Raw genomic sequence first — 18,099 nt, 5'->3', positions numbered from 1 at the left:
ATTTGTAACCATCTAATCTCTTTTCTCTGTTTTTCCTCATGTCCCGGCCTGTTCCTCTCCCTGTAGTGTGGCGGTGACTCGTTCCAAAGACGTGCCGTCTTTCGGTCCCCTCATCCCAGAAGGCGTGACCTTTCCCAAGTCTTCTGTGTTCCGGGACTTCCTGCTGGCTAAGGTCATCAACGCAGAAAACGCTGCCCACAAATCGCACAAGTTCCGCGCCATGGCCACCCGAACGCGCCAGGAGTACCTTCGTGACTTGGCCGAGCGCCACACCACCAGCACACCCATCGACCCCTCGGGGAAGTTCCCTTTCATCTCACTGGCCCACAAGAAAAAAGAGAAGAGCCGGCCGTATGGGGGGGCAGAGCTGCGCAGCCTGGGGGCAGTGACCTGGCCGGTCCACGCTGAAGATCATGGGACCGGAGGAGAACTGGAGGCCCTTCTGGCCATCTCCAATGACTTTCTCATCCTGTTGGACCAGGAGGCCAAGGCCGTGGTGTTCAACTGTGCCACTAAGGACGTGATTGGCTGGACGCTGAGCAGCCCGGCGTCTTTGCGGATTTTCTACGAACGCGGAGAAAGTGTGTCTCTGAGGAGTATCAGTAATAACACGGAGGATTTCAAGGAGGTGGTCAAACGTCTAGAGGTAAGAAGACACACACACACAATACTTTACATATGTAATAAGACTGGTGGCTGCGTGTTCAGCGTGCTTGGATAATGACATTATAAAACCTATTCTCGTTTGTAATTCGCTTGTTTGCTACATTTTTACAAACACTGACATTAGTGGATGTTTCTTCCTTCTGCTGTGGTCATGGCAACCACACATTCAGGCTCAAACTAGGTCAGCTGGTGCCAAGTTTCACTTCCAACAGGATTGCCATAATGCAGTTTGTGAGTGGCAACAAAATGATGTTTTGGTCCCGGTGACTAAATGATGGGTGGCACGACTCACTCTGCCGAATTAGGCCAGACTCCATGTGAAAACCAAAGACTGGCTGAGGAGACAAACGTTCATTCATGTAGCAGATAGATGCTGGGAAACCGAACCAATGGACTAAACTGCTGTTGTCTGCCATTGATCATTTACCTGGCCCACTCACAGTCTCTCCTACTATTTACTGTTGGCTGTCAGTCTGCCAGAACGACAACGTTTTTGTGTGTACGTGCCAAAGCTGCTGTCTCATTACTGCTCTCATTTTATTGGGGGAGAGGAAAAAAAAAAAACCTCTGGACAACATACTCCTACAGGCTCATACACCTACACATACAGTGAAGTGGTGCTAGCTCTTCCTTAGTTGTTTCCATGGAAACTGGTTAGGGAAAAAAAGGTGTTTTCTTATGTAATCACCAGTGCTTTAGAATGCATTAATTTCCTCAGCCTCTCCATACCTCCGAACTGTGTGTGTCTATGTTTTTATCATGCATTTATGTAACCTAGATTGAGTCCAGCACCTGATTTGCACACATACATATTAACATATCTGAACACACACACACACACACACACACACATATATATCTTTATTTGGCTCAGGACTCAGAAATGCGTCACTTTCAAGTGGCATTTTATGCATCAGACATTAATCTTCAATCATTTGGACTACCTCTGTGCCAAAGAGAGGAAGGGAAGTGGCCTCTGGCCGCCCGCTTTTTGGAGCTCGACTCTCTAGCTCTCTCTTTTTCCCCTCTTTATGTCTCACTCTTTTCCTGTCTTCTCTCTGCTCCTGTTTGCTCCTTACCATTCCCTTTTTTCTTGTCTACTCTCTTCAACTCCCACGCACACATTCAGAAACATCAGAGAGCGTCATAACAATTCCTATCAGGTTCCAATCTGGAGCATGATTTATTCACGCCTCCCTGTGAGTTTGACTTCTGTGGAGCTTTTGCTTGAACGTCCTGTTCAGACAGAGGAATGCAAGGTGCCCCGAAGCTGCCAGGCTTTTCACTAGAGGGAGAGCGAGCGAGGGGGGACCGACCACAATTTAAAAAGTAGTCTGCATGGTTGCGTGTGGTTTAACCATATCCTTTGTGATTGCCCTTCACAGTTTGACAGGTGATCCAGGCGGTTTCCTTCTTCAACAGTTTTTCCCACATCGTTCCCTGTGAAAAAGAAGCATTCCCTCCCGGCCTGAACGCTCAGAGTCGCATATATCCATGAAAAAACACGAAGTTCAAAAGTGTCTCTCCTAAGCGACTAATTTCTGTGTGAACACAGCCTAAAGTGTCGCACCTGCTTTCATCTCAGTCGTTTGTCGAGTGTGTGTGAATGCACAAGGGCACACGTCTAGTGAGAGGTGTAGCACTTATGCTGGAGCACTAATTCATCTTTATTTATGCCCATGCGTCTCACAGGGATCACTTAAGTTGCTTAAAAATCTCTTATTCAGCTGAAAAGCAGAGTCATATGTACATATGTGAGTTTTTTCCAAACAGCAGCTGATTCTCTGAGGCTGTGGAAGATAAGTTCTTTTTTGTACTAACTTTACTCTCCTCGCCTCTTGACCCATTTTGGTTCTTGTTCATCATCTCTCCTCTGATCATCCCTCTCACTGCATCTTTCATCTTTAATTTGTGCCCTCCCTATGTCCAGCTCCTGACTAAGGGCTGTGAGACATCAGAGATGACACTTCGCCGAAACGGCCTGGGGCAGCTCGGCTTCCACGTCAACTATGAAGGCATCGTGGCCGAGGTATGTCTCTGTTAATAACTCAAATATTCTTCTGAAAATGTACTCTGAAACAATCGAGTTCAGGGCTGGGCGATATATCGACTGTTTGAATATCAGTTAATGAGCGATACATCAACTCTTTTACTTCTAGGTGGAGCCATACGGTTACGCCTGGCAGGCAGGACTGCGGCAGGGAAGCCGATTGGTGGAAATCTGCAAAGTTGCTGTAGCAACACTGACTCATGAACAGATGATTGACCTCCTGCGGACCTCAGTGACAGTGCGTGTTGTTATCATCCCACCACATGACGATGCCACTCCACGCAGGTAGGTGGGGGACGGGACATCAGTTGTTTAGGTTTTTATGCTTAACCACTTCTTTGTTGACCCGCACAGACACACACAGCGCTCACTTCTCCGACAAAATGTCCTTCCTCTTCTTCTACAGGGGCTGTTCGGAGCTCTATCGGATGCCTGTGTCCGAATACAAGGGCAGCAGCAGCGACAGCGGCTCCTTCGAATACAAGTTCCCCTTCCGCAGCAACAACAACAAGTGGCAGAGGACGTCGAGCAGCCCCCAGCAGTCACTGACCGCCTCGCCACAGCCCCACACACCCAACCGGGCCATCAGCCTGGGTAGCTCAGTGGGCAAGACGCTGTCAGCTGAGAGGCTGGAGAGGGGTGCAGTCATCCCACGCAGTGTCAGCAGCGATGGCCGGCCCCTGGACACTAAGAGGTTAGAGCCCCTTTTCCTTTTTTAACATGGATCATTGGAATGAAGTGTTTATATTACAGCCATAGTGTGGGTGGAGGACTGTAGTATCTCTTTGTTTGTTGAAATAACCTCTAACACTGGTTAAATTAAACCAAATCTTTGCACGCTAGCGTGTGAACAAAGAAAAAGCTGTTGGGTGTGTAGCAGAAGCAGAAGCTTTGAAGTATTCCTGTAATTTTTCTTCAGCCATTGTGGGAACTGAGGCCACAAAGTAGCAATCAATGGAATTTCCTTCGAAGGAACAACTTAGAACTTTTTGCTCCTCCAGTGCTTTGCTGTGTTTATTTCACCTTCCTTTAGTTCCTCCATTTCCAAGTAAATTCTCACAGTTCCTGTGTGTGTGTGTGTATGTTTGTTTTGTATACCAGGATGTCTCCGGGCAGTGAGAGCTATAGCCTGGCCTCCTCCCTGGCGTTGGGTCGTTCCCCTCACAATCGCAGCTCTCCCAGCAACCTGTCTTGTTCCAGTGAAGCCTCCGGAAGCTCCGCTCACTGGAGACAGAAGTCCATGCCTGAGCAGTAAGGGCGTTTGTTGTGTTTGCTTGTGGCTTTTAATGCAAATTATGATTTATTGTATCAAGCAGAGACAATAAATATTGTAATATAGGTGATATCCTTAGTACCCCATATGGTTTTGTTGCCTTGAGGCACTTCAGTTTATTTCAGTTTGAACAGAAACAGGTTTGTCTGATGATTATCTGCTTAAATATCATGATTGTAAGGTCATGAGCTGATTAATAATGTCACAAAGTCTCAGGTTTCATCTCGAGAAAGCAACTAAAAACAATAACTTGGATCTTGGAAGACTATTTTTACTCTTAATCATTGTTTTTCATTTAGGAAGCTGAAGCTGGGCTGAAGTAAATTTATCAAATTTAGTTTTATTGTAACGTAGCAAGAGTTGGCTTGAGATCGGATCCATTTGACAGTTGTAACAGTGTATGACGTTAGCGTAGGAGAGTGAGATGATAGCGTTCGAGTCTCTTTGCGTATGATAATGCTCTCAACAAGAACGTCTTATTTTTATTTTTGTACTTCCGCCCACTTACAGCCTGCGGGGGAAAATAGATTGTGTCTCCAACTCTCTGTCATTCCTTCAATCCTCGCTGTGCATTTTTTTAATCAGTAGAAAAATTACAAATCTGAATAGAAAACAAAACACCCAGATTTTGTGCTTGTGCTCATTCACCAGGTTTGTCAGCAACCGGCACTCTCCGATGTCTGCGGAAAGACGAGAGGTGGTTGGAGAGGGAGGGTCCAGTGGAAAGTCCACTCCCAATTGGTCGAGAATGGAGGAAGGGGGAGGAGCTGAACGAGGGTCCACAGGTAATATCTAACGGAGGAATAATGGTGTTTTTGGTCAACTTAGAGGAGAGGAGGGAGCAGTTGTTTAACAGCAGTCATAGATTCTAATGTTTCCAGCAATGTAAATGCATTTTTCTGTTTTTATATGAGGGCACCTTCCTCTTGGATAAGGGTAGGAGGAAGGGAAAAATCATCCATATTTATCTGTGTTTCCAAACGCTTTGAAATGACAGGTGTGTGTGTGCATGGTGTTTGTGTGCGCCTCCTCATCTGCTCGTGACAGTTTTTTCGGAGTAGCTCCTTCCAGAGCTGAGATACCAACTCCACACAGCCTCCAAACAACCCCGTCACCTCCTTCTCTTCCTCCACCTCTTCTCTAAGCTGTGAATTACATTGCATTCACAGAGAAAGTCTTAATGTCTCTGCAAAGAGACAAAAAGGTGGAGAGATAATGAGAGAAACTGGTGGAAAAAAAGGAACAAGATAGTTGTCAGATGTCGGATCAAACGGAGATCTCAGTTCAAATATGTCTTCATCTCTGTCACTTGTCACTCTGTTCTGTGCGGTTTGATAAAGGAGAAAGAGAAAGGGGAGAAATTCCTTTCTTTCCTGTCAACACAGTTGGCCAGCCTTCCCTTTGTGTGCCTTTCCTTCCTTCCCTCCCTACAGTCAGTTCCTCACTCTCCGCGGCCGCTTATGTTTGCCTCTCATTCATCTTTTTATTCGCTTGTACGGTGGCTTTCATTTAATTACGAGTATTCTCCCATGCGCGGTTTTTCAGGGGAGTTTTCTTCTTGTTTACCAGCCGAAAGCCGCAAAGACTACATGCTCCTCTGCCGCTCCTCTGCTTCCCAGCAGGACGTCGCTTTGGTTGATTGTCGAGCAGCCTACTTTCAGCCATGTCCTCAACCTGTTTCTTATAGCCACGATCACAGAGAAAGGCCCTAGTCTCTCATTTTGTGGTTGTTTATAGCACTTATGTCTTTATTGGTCAGGGCGGAACAATGCATGTTGGGCCAGCTCGGCCTGCGGCAGCCAAGTGTCCAGCCCTGCAGCCTGCTTTGCTCTGTCTGTGGTTGAGGGTTTTGTCCTTTCCTCTTCCTCCCATTTTTACCCCCTTGACCCGTCAGTCTTCAGCCATGATGATGTGGCCGCGCTCTTTCCAGAAATAACACAAGTCACGTAGAGGGCAGGATACTCACTTTTTGCTCTTGCTTTTTGTCTCAGTCACACATGAATGAGACATTACCATAGCCCTTAATGTAGTCTATATTGGTCTAATTATTGCATCGACTTTTCCTGTTGCGTCTACCATTTAACACCTCATTTGCTCCATTTTCTTTTGATATCTCATGGCAGGTTTATGATTAATTCATGCACTGGGTGGACGCGACGGAGAGATTTGCTATTTGTCATTAGTTTCTTTCCACTGCACAGTAACTTTTAAGTACCCTGACAGTGTTTTTGAGTTCAACAAAGACTATGGGAGTGCAGAAATTATCAGAAAGTTGCTGGGAAATGGTGCTTTTGGTTGCCAAGACATCTGGTTGACAAATCACACCTATAACAACATGAACATGTACACACATATATATGCGCAGGCACTCAAATAAGCAGGCATGCACACATGCATCACGCTGTAATTAGTGCAGAGATCCCTACGGGGCCGCTCTGCAGAGAGAGACGACGCAGAGTAATGAATATTCTACGTGAGATATGGAGGAGTTCACTAAATTACTAGACTCACCCCAGCAGATGCTATGATACCTCCCTCAGCTCTCTCTCTCCCTCATAGCGCTGTGGTCATTAGCTGCCTATTCTGTATGTCTTGTTGCATAACATCCATACAATTACACAACAGTCCCATTTCTACCACGAGTTTCGCTTCAGGACACATAACACACATTCCCTCATGCAGCACAGCTTGTCCAGAACAAACAAAGGCAGCAGGGACCGTCTGGGGACGCGTTTCTGTTTGATGTTTGATGACAAGTGATCTGCGTTTCTGTGCATGGGAGCAATCTCTTACAGGCCTCCTCGAGGCACGAGTGCTGTAAGTAGCAAAATGCACGTAAGTGAGCGGATAGGAGAACAACTTCTCTGTTGTATCATCAACAAGTCAGCAGAGTCTTTGTTTGTTTGTCACCAACCCCAGCTGTGTTTTATTCATGTGTTTCTTGCAGAGGCCCCAGTCTCCAAGTCTGGTCAAGGCTACTCCGGAGCTCCCCGCATCCAAAGGCAGGAGCAGGTCATCCACCTCTCCCCAAAGAAGGGCAGCCAGGTCAGGCTCTACACCCGTCTTAGAGTATTTACTTAAACCACCAGATATCTGAGAGTTCATTATTATATGCGTAATATGCTCGGTACCCCATCTTTCTCCAAATTCTTGGGCACAGATGACTTTGTCCTTCATTTGTCCTAAGTTCTGTTAGCTTAGTTACTGATAGTGTAGTCTTGTTGTTGGTCACCAAATGACCCTTCCTTTGTGTTTGTGCTGGCAGTCCGATGGCCCTTACTCTGGGCACTCCAGCAGCAACACTCTATCCAGCACAGCTTCCAGCGGGGGCCACAGCGACAGCGATAAATGGTACGAGATGGGAGCGGGTGGAGCCTCCAGCGGCGACCAGGGCGAAACGGAGCCCAACGGCCTGGGAGGAGGCGGCTACCTCCAGGGGGCGTCGGCCGACAGCGGCATCGACACCAGCTCTTATGGAGCCTCTCACCACACCCACCCCCACTCTCATCATGGCAGCACCACCTCCCTGCTGGCTCCGAGCGGAGGCAGAGAGAGCAGGGAGCGCTCGGTGTCTCCGTGGCACAGCCCCACCGAGGGAGGCCGAAGGATGCTGGAGAGGTCACCTGCCGCTGCTGAGTCCCCAGGACCACCAGGAGAAAGGAGTCAGGAGACAGGCCGAACCCCACCTACTCATCTCCTTGTGAGAGACAGCAGCACGTTCAGTCTGAGTGAGGCTGGCTCACACTCAAGGTCTGTCTGCTTGTAGTGATACTTGAGTGTTTGTTTGAGAGGGAGGAGGAGGTAATGTGTCAAGTACCGGCGCAACCCCACATTGAGTTATGAGATGAATCGGAGTGGTTGTGATATTAACGAGTAAAGGCAGAGGAAGAAACAACGGCTTCACTATTGCTCAGTTCATAAATATCAGCTCTTTTTTTTTTGAGGTATTGCTTCGATATTTCGGTAAACAAGGTCGGAAACTAGTGCTCTGTTTCTCTGCGGTGGAGTTCAACAAAAGAAATTTAATGTTTTTATCACCTAACAACACAAACACAAACATGGCCAAGTGCTTGCTGAAATACTTCTTACTCATCTTAAAGAAGTGTTTACCCTCAAAGAAACACAATCCTGCCTCATGTCGAGGGACTCAGAGCCTGAAGCAGAACACAATCAGAGCGTCTTTTTAATTAAATACTCGCCAAAATATTCTGTCAGCTTCATATGACAGGCAGGTGACCAATAGCCACACTCAAACAGACAATAATTACATCCTAATACATCCTTAAAAAGCTGAAAAACACTGGAAACCAGTTGCACCAGCATCACCAGAAAGTTTTATCTTACAGCTTTTATTAATTTCCCCTGTAATCTCAAATTTGACCTCTTCCAGTTTATCATCGCAGTATTTGCCTGACCCGCACATCGGGTTTCCAATTCTCATTACTCAAGCCAATACTTCTTCGCCCAAGAAGAACACGCACTCGACCACCTCTTTTCCTGGAAACCAAGCGCGGGAGTAATTTTAACTCCCTCTTATCTTTCCACATTAGGCCTCAGGAAATGTGGAACACGTGTCCAGCTTTTCACAGCTGAGCTGGTGTCTGGAGCGGAGAGAACTCCAGTGTCTCGCTCTTCCTGTTTGTGAAAGACTTCATTCAACCGTTCAGCTAGAGTTACGGTTCATGACCTGGGTATCATCTGTCCAGCATTTAGGCCACATTTGTATTCTGTCATGGTGGGGAAGGGGGAATGAGATGGGGGCTCTGGAATGAGTTTGCCAAGGTTGGCTTGACCACAGGTGAAGATTTTCCATCTACTGTATCTCCTCCCCGGAAAATCCAGGATTATTACAGTATTACACGATTAATTACTTATTTCTGTTCGATCCAATACCAGAATTCTTAAGCTTACATTCTCCTGTCATCGCCTATAGATTGCTATCAAACTCAGGATTATGATCAACTAACTAACCTCTCTCCTGCTTCCATCAGTGCCAGGCACTCAGGCCACAGCTCTCCAAGAGAAGAGTCCTCCTCTTCAGCCACCTCCCCTTCATCTCAGTCCTCGGCGTCCCCTGGGCCCAAGAGCTTCTACCCTCGCCAGGGAGCTCAGTCCAAGTACCTGATTGGCTGGAGGAAGCCCGGTTCCACCATCAATTCTGTCGACTTTGGAGACACGCGCAAGTAAGGATGGAGGAAAAAAAGAAAGAATTAATGAGAGTAAAGAGTGCCACGAGTCTGTAGCATTTCAGCTGCTCAAAGATTTAATAGATAGCCCTTAAAAGGATTTTATTTCAGCGTTGAGTTTCTTCAGTGATTTGGTCCTAGTAGTGCTGGTATGTTTGGTTTTGTATATCAGAGGTGAATACCTAGTATTTTAGTGCAATAACTCAACCAGGGACATGGGGTGTAGATGTTTTTAGGTCTGCTTAAATCCATCAATTCGTTCAGGGAGTGGACAAATAGTAGACTTGACAATATAATACAGCTTTCGTCACAATTTCAATCCTACCTTTTTTAAAGCTGTTGCATGATGATGCATTGATGACGGCGCTTTCTAGACCTGAGTTTGCAATGTTTTTAACTCCAGTGTTATTTTCTTTCTGCATCCCTGTTTATATATTGATTTGACTAAATTAAACATTACTACCATGATAGTATTTATGGTAAAATGTTCTGTATAAGATTGTATTTGATCCCATTACTTGTCCGCCCACTGTATTTTCCTATTTATGTCTCTTGGTTGTAATAATAAGCGTATTACTTGATTACCCCCTTGTGGTTAAAGAGGATACTACACTGCAGGCTGATCACTAACTCAGTACAATTTGCCAATGAAGAAATTGTACTGTTGAAGCCAAATAACCACATCTTCATTATTTATCAAGGTTATTAGATTATAGGGACAGCACATTAACCATGCAGCATGTGGCCTAATGCCTAATCGTTTGTCTTTGTGTGTTTTTTAGAAAATCTCCTGGAGAGGGTGGCGTGGAGGCTGTTCCGACCCCAGCAGCTAGGCCCTCTCTTCGGGATATGCACTCGCCCCAGCCTCACGCCAAGTCGACTATGGAGGAAGATGTGAAGAGACACAGTGCCCCAGACAGCCCTCCACCACCACGCAGGCACAAGGAAAAGGTACATCTGCAGGCGTGTTTGTGAATCTTGTCACAGGAGCAGCATGTTTAATTGATGCATTAAACAAGCAAGCTACAGCTTTTGTATTTCAAACCCTGTGTGTAACTCTTTCTCATCACTTCCATCCATAACTCTTATGCAGCACGGCCAGAAATCTTCACCAGGCAAGCCTCTCAGCCGCCATCGCTCACTCCATCGTACCCTGTCAGACGAGAGCATCTACCGAGTCGGCCAGCGCCTTCCTCCCCTGACCGACTCGGTGGCCGAACCGGCACTCGGCACTGATGTTCTGTTCAGCTGCTCCACCCTCCCACGCTCACCCACCACCCGCGGTGTCCCCCTTCGACGGCCCTCCTATAAGCTGGGAGTCAAACTCCACGGTAAGAAGAAGGAGGAGGAGGAGGGTGTAGGTGTCATAGTTCTGCATTTTATGTGATTATTTTATCCATGGAGTGACAACAAGGTTTCTACATCCACACTAAGTCATGTGGTGTGTTTGTGATTGGCTCAAATTACAGACGTGTATCTGCTGCCCCCTTTTGATTGGAAATAAATGTGGAAAAAGAATTTTACATTCAGTTCCGTCTCCAACCTAATTTCTGTTCGTAGGTGACCTTTCGGCATCCGACACATCATTGGTGGATTTGGTGGAGCGTCATCGTGGACCACTCCCTCAGGAGCTGATGCCCCTCCCGTCTTCAGACAGAGACAGCCCACTAGAGTGGACACACCTGGTGGATGTGGCCAACACCTTTGAGAGCGAAAGAAACACACACTATGGTACTACCAAATACTATAAAGTGCACATCTTTCCTTTGTTGTTTATCTGCGCTGAAACATGCACAAACTTTAAGAAATTCTGTATGTTCTGAAATAATCCTAAATGTCATCAGTTTTATGATTTTGTGTATTTGTACTTCTGACTAACAGTCCAGAGAAGTTTTGTGTTTGGAGATTCAAACCACCGAAGCAGTGGCGCCTCCAGTCCCCAACAGCCCCACATAGAGCTGCAGCCCGCCCCACTGTCACGGCCCTCATCTAGGTAACACCGTACTCACACACTCTTTACCAGTTCCTTTTCACACACCATAAAAAATTAACATGATCGATATTGATGTTTTACGTATCAAATCAAAGCACACAGCGAGCCATCAGGGCTCATCGATTTTGGCTTCAGTTTCGTGGAGCTGTCATTCTGCTGATGTTTCCTTGATGTTGCAGCTGCAGCCTGAGTCATAAACAACAGAGAGCAGACAGGCAAATCGGAAATCAAGCGCAGTAGCAAGTGTGTAACACCATGGACAAATGTACAGAGTGAGCAAGAGTACACAGGATGAAGAGTGGGAGGGGATGTCACTGAATGTACAGAATACGTACAGGTACATGTTAATTATTAATACTATAATAACTATTAATGTTTGTTTCTTTTCCACAGTGAGGGTCACATAGGGCTGGAGAGGAAGGTGACTAAGCTGGAGGCCATGGTGAAGATGCTCCAGGAGGATCTGAAGAAGGTGGGAGAGAGAGGACGCGAACACACACACGCATAAATATACAGTACATAAACTGTGTGTGTGTTCACAGAGTTCCACTTGATTTGTTTTGCGGTTTTTACAACCTCTGCTCTGTGCTTGCGCTCAAAGATAATTTTCTCTTCTCTATTCAAGAGCCGGTATGAAAAGGGATGAAAAATGACAGGCTGCGGTTCATTTGCAAACAGTGGAACAGGAAGCAGATGTAAATAAATATTTTGTCTTCAATAGAAAACACAGAGTCAGCAGCCGAGAGCCGCTGCCACTGTTTTGCTTCCAGTCTGCTGCTCATTGTCGTTAACCGCTGACTCAGATCTCACTGCAATCACTCCAAACTACTGTTCTTTACTTTGTGTGTTTATTCATTTTAGTTTGTTTGTCCCACTTTCACTGTGGCCAAAGACTTGAAAGCAACATTCAGGGATGCATTTCGTGCAGATTCCAGTCAGGGTTTGTCTGGCAGGTGGAAATATTAGGGAAATATCACAAATTCAGAAATGAATTAAAAGCATATTAAACAATATGATGGACTATAAGACATGTGGCCAAGACAACTTGAATAGAAACTTATACAATAAGTTTGGTCTGTCTGTCTATACGTGTGTGTTTGGGTGTGTGTGTGTGTTCTTCACTCTTCTCGACAACCGTTCATCAGATCAACTTCACACTTGGCGAGTGTATTCCAGGGGTCCCACAGAGGTGCAGTGTTGAGTTTTGACAGGCAGCACATTCAAGATAAATAGATTTTTAAATAAAAGAGCGAACAGCTCTCTGTGCAGCAGGATGAGACGTCAGCGTGTCTCTCTCTCTCTCTCTTTCTCTGGCTGCTGACGGCAGAAGAGTCGATCACAGTCGAATCCCAGAGCTGCTGTCCAAACAGGAGTTTAGCCGACTGGGCTGCGTTTACTGTAACAGCAGCAGAGTCAGAAAATCCGTCGCTGTTATCTCTCTGCTTCCATCACAGTCGGGTCATATCATTTGTGTTTTATTGCCGTTTTAAATGTAGGCTATTTAAACACACGTCTGCTAGTTGTTGTAGCCTAAAATCAGCACCAGGCAATGTTTTTCGTCCTTCCAGTTTTGGTGATCACGTACCGAAGCGCCTTCACCTTGTTCTTGCTGGCAGGAAGGTCTTCTGCTGCTGTAGTCTGTCCCTTTTTTAAAGGTTTTAATTATTTCGAGCTGCTGGTCACAGACCTTGCGGCCTACCTGATAACGAGTCCGACCTTTTAACCCACCCACACCGCTGCAGTGTGGTTATTTGATGATTTATTTCTCATGCAAGGTCTCGGTAAATTCTCCACGGGCTGTGAAAATACTGAAAGTGTTCTCACTTTTAGAACTAGTAGCAGATCGGTTGGACACGGTGAACACTGATACAACTTCACTGTCATCTCCTTCAACCACCCGCAAGCCAGGAGCGGCTGATTGACAGCACAAAAGCGAAATTCTCCACAGTCTCTCAGTGTTTCCTTTCAACTGGCTAGATATTTTATGTTCATGCGTCCAACTCGTGCTTTTGGCAGATTGCAAATGTCAACTGTTAAAATGTATCCACAAAGCCCTTCAGTTCAGGCTTGTTGTGACTCACTGTCTGCAGGCCTGAGATGTTTATGTAAACACCAAACAGATAAGAGAGGTGATTATATTCACATTGTTCAGTGATTTAGTTCTTAGATCTAATTTTTTTACATAATCAGTATTTCATTTTTAATTTTTTGTCTTGTACAGGAGCGTGAAGAGAAGATGAGACTTCAGACTCAGATCAAGAGGCTCTGGGAGGACAACCAGAGGCTGCAGGAGGAGTCCCAGACCTCCGCTGCTAAGCTCAAGAAGTTCACCGAGTGGGTCTTCAACACCATCGACATGAACTGACCCCCCACCGACCTGCACATTTTTAATCTCGCACACTGCACGTACACAAACGCATACATCAGCGCACACACACCGTCTGGACGGAGAGGCGGGAGAGGGAGGGAGGGGGGGATTGTGCACAAGAAAACGTGGAGACTTGCTGTCGGACTCTCTCCGACCACCTTCCATTGGCTTCAAACATTTAGTCAGCCAGTCTCCACAGACCCTGTTAAACTTCTCAGGATGAGCCTCAACAAAAAATGGAATGGACTGACCTCTGCTGTCTCCGATGGCACCGTCCATGACGGTGGCTGAATTCATCTTTTTCTCGTGTTGCTGTGCCACAATCTTTTTCCGCCAACAAAGAGGAAGCTCTTCACCTCCCATCTCTTTCTGATGAAGCCTCCTGATGTGAACATAAAGAATCACCCGACCTCTCCTCTCCTCTCCTCTCCTCTCCTCTCCTCTCCTCTTTTTCTCTCAGTGGATGTTTCTCCTTTTTTGGGAGCAAACTACAGAGCAACTATCTGTCCTTTTATGTTTCCTCTTTGTTCCCCCTTTTTCAATTACTTTTTTTTTTTCAAATCTTGCCCAGCTTCTCGAGTCTTTTGTGCCAAAATAAAAAAAAAAACACCACAGCAGAGGGTAGCAGAGACATCCACGTGACTTTAAAAATGAAGAAGTCTCTGAAATGCCACGCAAAAAGTCACACAGGTACGCAAACGAATCTGCCGGCCCACAAAACACACAACGGATCTGAAGCCACAGGACGGACGAGCGGACGCAGGAGAGGTTTTCGTTTCCTCTCATTTCCGGAGAGCAAAGACGTTTAGTGTTTCCTCTCCTCGGCGCTCGGACGCAGGTCGATCCGCCTCCGAACAGGAGGGATTTTGTACAGTGTGCAGTTTGTTTTGTCATTTCTTCTCCTCCGTGCCACTCGGATCTGGATTACAGCGTCCCGCCTGTCTCTACAGCGCCGGACAGAGGAGTATTATATTCATAAGCCATTGGCAAACGGTGCCATAAAACATGACTGATATCCAGAGTGCTTTGGTCCATCCCAATTGTATGTGTCTTAAAAGCAATAGGAAGAAGTCGAGGACTCCTGTGTCTCTCCCTCGAAGGGGAGAGTTTGCTCTGGGAAGAAGTTTGATGTGGGGGAAATCTATTTTAAAGGTTACACTCAGAAGACACCAGTCTCTGCTGCACAAGAGCCTCCATCTGCTTCCTTTAAAGCAGTGACCATCATGCTTTGGGGGGAAAAAAGGAGAGAGAGGACTCCGCTCACCATCCCACTGTCTGGAATACAGAGAGCCAGCTGATAATAAACGGCAGAGACATTTTTAGGAGGGAACAGTAAAGGGGGGACGTGTTTTTTTTTTTTTCTTTGTTTTTTTTCCCCCTGGTTAATTTATTTCCTTGTATTATAATTCCAATAAATAAGTTGTTCTATTCGTACAGTACAACTGACATCAGTGTTTAGTTCCTCAAGAAAAAGGTCACTAGCTATATTATTTAAATGGCTTTCTTTCTTAATTCTGGCTAAAGCCTGACTATATGCTTTTTTTCTTCTGTATTATGTTGTATTTTGTGGTGCCCGAGCCTGCTGTCGTGTTGCTTACAGTGCCCTCTAGTGATGACTCAGTGGAAATGTCATGATTATTAAATGTGCTGCCAGTCACTCTGTATTTTTCCATCGCCTCCTCAGCGGTCAGTCAGTCAGACATGGAGCGGGAGGCCACACAACAACAACAAAAAAACACAGGACAGGAAGTGAAATCAGAAGCCAGCTTTGAGAGACAATCAAAGGTTAAACGTTTTTGATAAAGGGAGCAGACTTTAGGTGTGTGTGTGTGTGTGTGTGTGTGTGTGTGTGTGTGTGTGTGGTGAGTTTGAACAGTTTTCCTCAGGTTCTGTATTTGTTGGGTTCTTTTGAGAAAGTGATTCAAAAAAACTAGTGGTTTGATCCACAAATCCCCACAATAAGAGGAAGCTACAGTACCAGTATAGCAGTGGCAGTGTGTGTGTGTGTGCGTGTTGTCATTGTGTGGATGAGCATCAGTCTATCCAGCCGTGCCTACAGTCACTTACTTTGGTCATTTACTCCCAGGCAGAGCAGGGACGTGCCTTTGAAACAGCACCTGGGGAAACAGATGAAAGGGAAAGGCTCTTCTTCTTCTTCTTCTTCTTCATCCTGAAAATAAACACACCTGGTAACATCACACACACACACACACACACACACACCTTACAACACTTATGAGTTTTAATCAGCTTCATATTCACAGTTGTGGAGTCTGCCTCATAAATGTTTGTGCGAGGCTTCGAGCCTTTCTCTTCTTCATATGAATATTTTTACTGAACACAATCAGGCTGGTCAGCCTCCAGACACAGGGACGAGAGAGTGTGTGTGTGTGTGTGTGTGTGTGTGTGTGTGTGTGTGTGTGTGTGTGTGTGTGTGTGTGTGTGTGTGTGGTGTATGGAAATGCATTGTGTGTGTGTGTGTGCCTTTTTGCATTCAGTTCCATGCAGTATATCTTTCAGTGCAGCTGGCATCTCATCTAATAAGAGTGTATTGGAAGAATCTTTTTTTTTTTTTTTCTCCCCCAAATCACAAAGCTAATTACAAAACAAGCAAAAGCGACAAAGCTGTTTGTGACACGACAACAAAAGTGTCAGGGGGGCGGGGTTATTTCAGGACGCCAACTCGAGCGCGTGCAGTGAAACGTGGTGAGAGCCTTAACGCCTCGGTCTTTGCTTTCAAAGCCCTTTTTCGATGAAAAAACACTCCCCACCGTTTGAATCCATTAAACGTAAATTTGCATCTTAAATTGATGCAATTAAAACCCCCTGCAGCACATAGCACAGAACGGCACCTGCTCTGAATGTAAAAGAGAAATACAAACAAGCCTAAATAAATGTGACGTTTACTATAACTGACATTCAAGCTCTGCGCTTTTTGCAGGGAGGTGAGTGGACTCGTGACAAAAAAAAAAAGATATACAAGTGTCGGTTCTGTTTTAAGAATCTCTGTCAGTCTGTGTGGACGGTAACAAACGCCGGTGAACAGTCGACGGCTCAAAGTGTTTTTTGCTCGGTGAGATGATTTGGTTGTTTTTAACGGTTTAACAAGTTGGCCAGTCAGTGGAAAGCAGTCATAGTTAGTCATCCGATAATGTGAAACGCTCAGATTACACACAAAATATGAGTCATGTAGGCAGAAATGTTCCCCATCCAGGAAGTTTTGACTGTAAATTGTATCTCGATGCTTAAACGATGACAAATAGGGTTATGTCTTACTGTACATGGAAAGTGCTCTAGTTTTTTTTTTTTTTTTTTGTATTTCAAATGAAGTATGGCCAAATGACAAACTGTGCAGTGCAGATGTTTTTGCTCGCATCTTTAAAAGTGTGCATCAAGTTTTGATGTTAGATACAGTTATCGACCTTTATTCAAAGACATGAACACACACCGGTCCAGTTACTCCAGTGTGAATGTTGACTTATTGTACTGTGCGTATAGTTTCTTTCTCTCCTCGGCTTTGTTTTTTCAGAACGATGTGGGAGAATGTGAATGTTAAAGATGTTCAAATGTTCCATTTTGTAATATCTTTTTATTTTTAAGAACCTTTGCACAGTGTTTTCTAAAAAAGGATTGTGGATAAAGAAGGGTGGACAGATCCATTCCTGTGCAGTCTAGCCGTAGTTTCCTGACAATCCTTACGCATCGCTGATCGGACCAGAAGCAGGCTGGATGTTGTTTGGACTGTAGGGAGGCTTGGGTTTTTCAGTCAAACACAACTTTTGCGAGGTTTAGTGACGGGGGAGAACGGTTTCACGCGGCTCAGAGTCACTGCTCACACAGCTGTGTTTGGAAGAACAAACCAAACAGCGAAGTGATCAGCTCTGACTCGAGATAAAAAGCACACAAATTCAAGAGGACCATGCGTTTAACAGAATTAAAGATACTGTTTACATCCCGGATCCATTGTCTTTGTAAAATGTAAAAGGTATGAAAAAGACATTTGCAGTGATCACAGTATTAAAGTTTCTGAAATAAATAAATGCTGTATCGATTTGTGGTGCTGTCGACTTGTTTGTGTTTCACTTGTCACTATGTTGCTTTTTTTTTTCTTCTAACTGTATTCATCTCTTGCTTTACGCTTTTTACAGCAGCAGTTCTATACAAATCTGACACGTTAACCGCGCTCTAGGAGTTCAATGCAGGAAGTAGAAATCTCTTATTTAACAAAATTTAAAACGGCTGCCACCTTGTTGTGACTCTCTCGACTTACCAAAGCTGCTCCCCGTGCTAGTTCTCAGTAATTACTAAAATTGTGTATTTTATTTTGTCAGTGTGTGTGTATTGAGCATGATACAGCAGATACACGAGCTGGTTCTTAAACTCTAAATCGTTGTTTTATCATTTTATGTTTTCACGGCTTTGGAAGTTGGAGAATTTATATTAAAGATTCCCTGATAGAACCGTGCAAACCAAAATGCCACATTAAAAAGTGAAGAAAGGTCGAATTTTGTGCACAATTAACGCAACTGTTAAACTGTTAAAGAGCTGCAAATGATATTTAGA

At 45.2% G+C, this 18,099-nt stretch overlaps 1 protein-coding gene across 13 annotated transcripts in view; it reads left to right on the top strand.

Moving 5' to 3' along the window:
• sipa1l1 (signal-induced proliferation-associated 1 like 1) overlaps positions 1-17,585 on the top strand; it is a 76,337-nt gene extending 58,752 nt beyond the window's left edge. For 6 of the 13 annotated variants that reach the window (XM_027284169.1, XM_027284162.1, XM_027284168.1 and 3 more), the window contains 16 exons: positions 67-646; positions 2,597-2,695; positions 2,826-3,001; positions 3,123-3,410; positions 3,818-3,967; positions 4,641-4,774; positions 6,937-7,034; positions 7,255-7,739; positions 8,981-9,172; positions 9,958-10,126; positions 10,269-10,506; positions 10,736-10,906; positions 11,057-11,168; positions 11,562-11,640; positions 13,390-13,502; positions 15,221-17,585. In XM_027284169.1, coding sequence (XP_027139970.1) covers positions 67-646; positions 2,597-2,695; positions 2,826-3,001; positions 3,123-3,410; positions 3,818-3,967; positions 4,641-4,774; positions 6,937-7,034; positions 7,255-7,739; positions 8,981-9,172; positions 9,958-10,126; positions 10,269-10,506; positions 10,736-10,906; positions 11,057-11,168; positions 11,562-11,640; positions 13,390-13,502; positions 15,221-15,308 — 3,172 coding nt within the window. In that variant the 3' untranslated portion in view covers positions 15,309-17,585. Of the gene's footprint in view, positions 1-66; positions 647-2,596; positions 2,696-2,825; positions 3,002-3,122; positions 3,411-3,817; positions 3,968-4,640; positions 4,775-6,936; positions 7,035-7,254; positions 7,740-8,980; positions 9,173-9,957; positions 10,127-10,268; positions 10,507-10,735; positions 10,907-11,056; positions 11,169-11,347; positions 11,441-11,561; positions 11,641-11,793; positions 11,813-13,389; positions 14,151-15,220 lie in introns of those variants that run through there. The other 7 variants (XR_003463179.1, XM_027284163.1, XM_027284164.1 and 4 more) reach the window with 7 other exon arrangements.
• The last annotated feature ends 514 nt before the right edge of the window (positions 17,586-18,099 follow it).

Source organism: Larimichthys crocea, chromosome XI, assembly GCF_000972845.2.
Source record: "Larimichthys crocea isolate SSNF chromosome XI, L_crocea_2.0, whole genome shotgun sequence".
NCBI lineage: Eukaryota > Metazoa > Chordata > Actinopteri > Sciaenidae > Larimichthys > Larimichthys crocea.
This window is presented reverse-complemented; position numbering and strand designations above follow the sequence as displayed.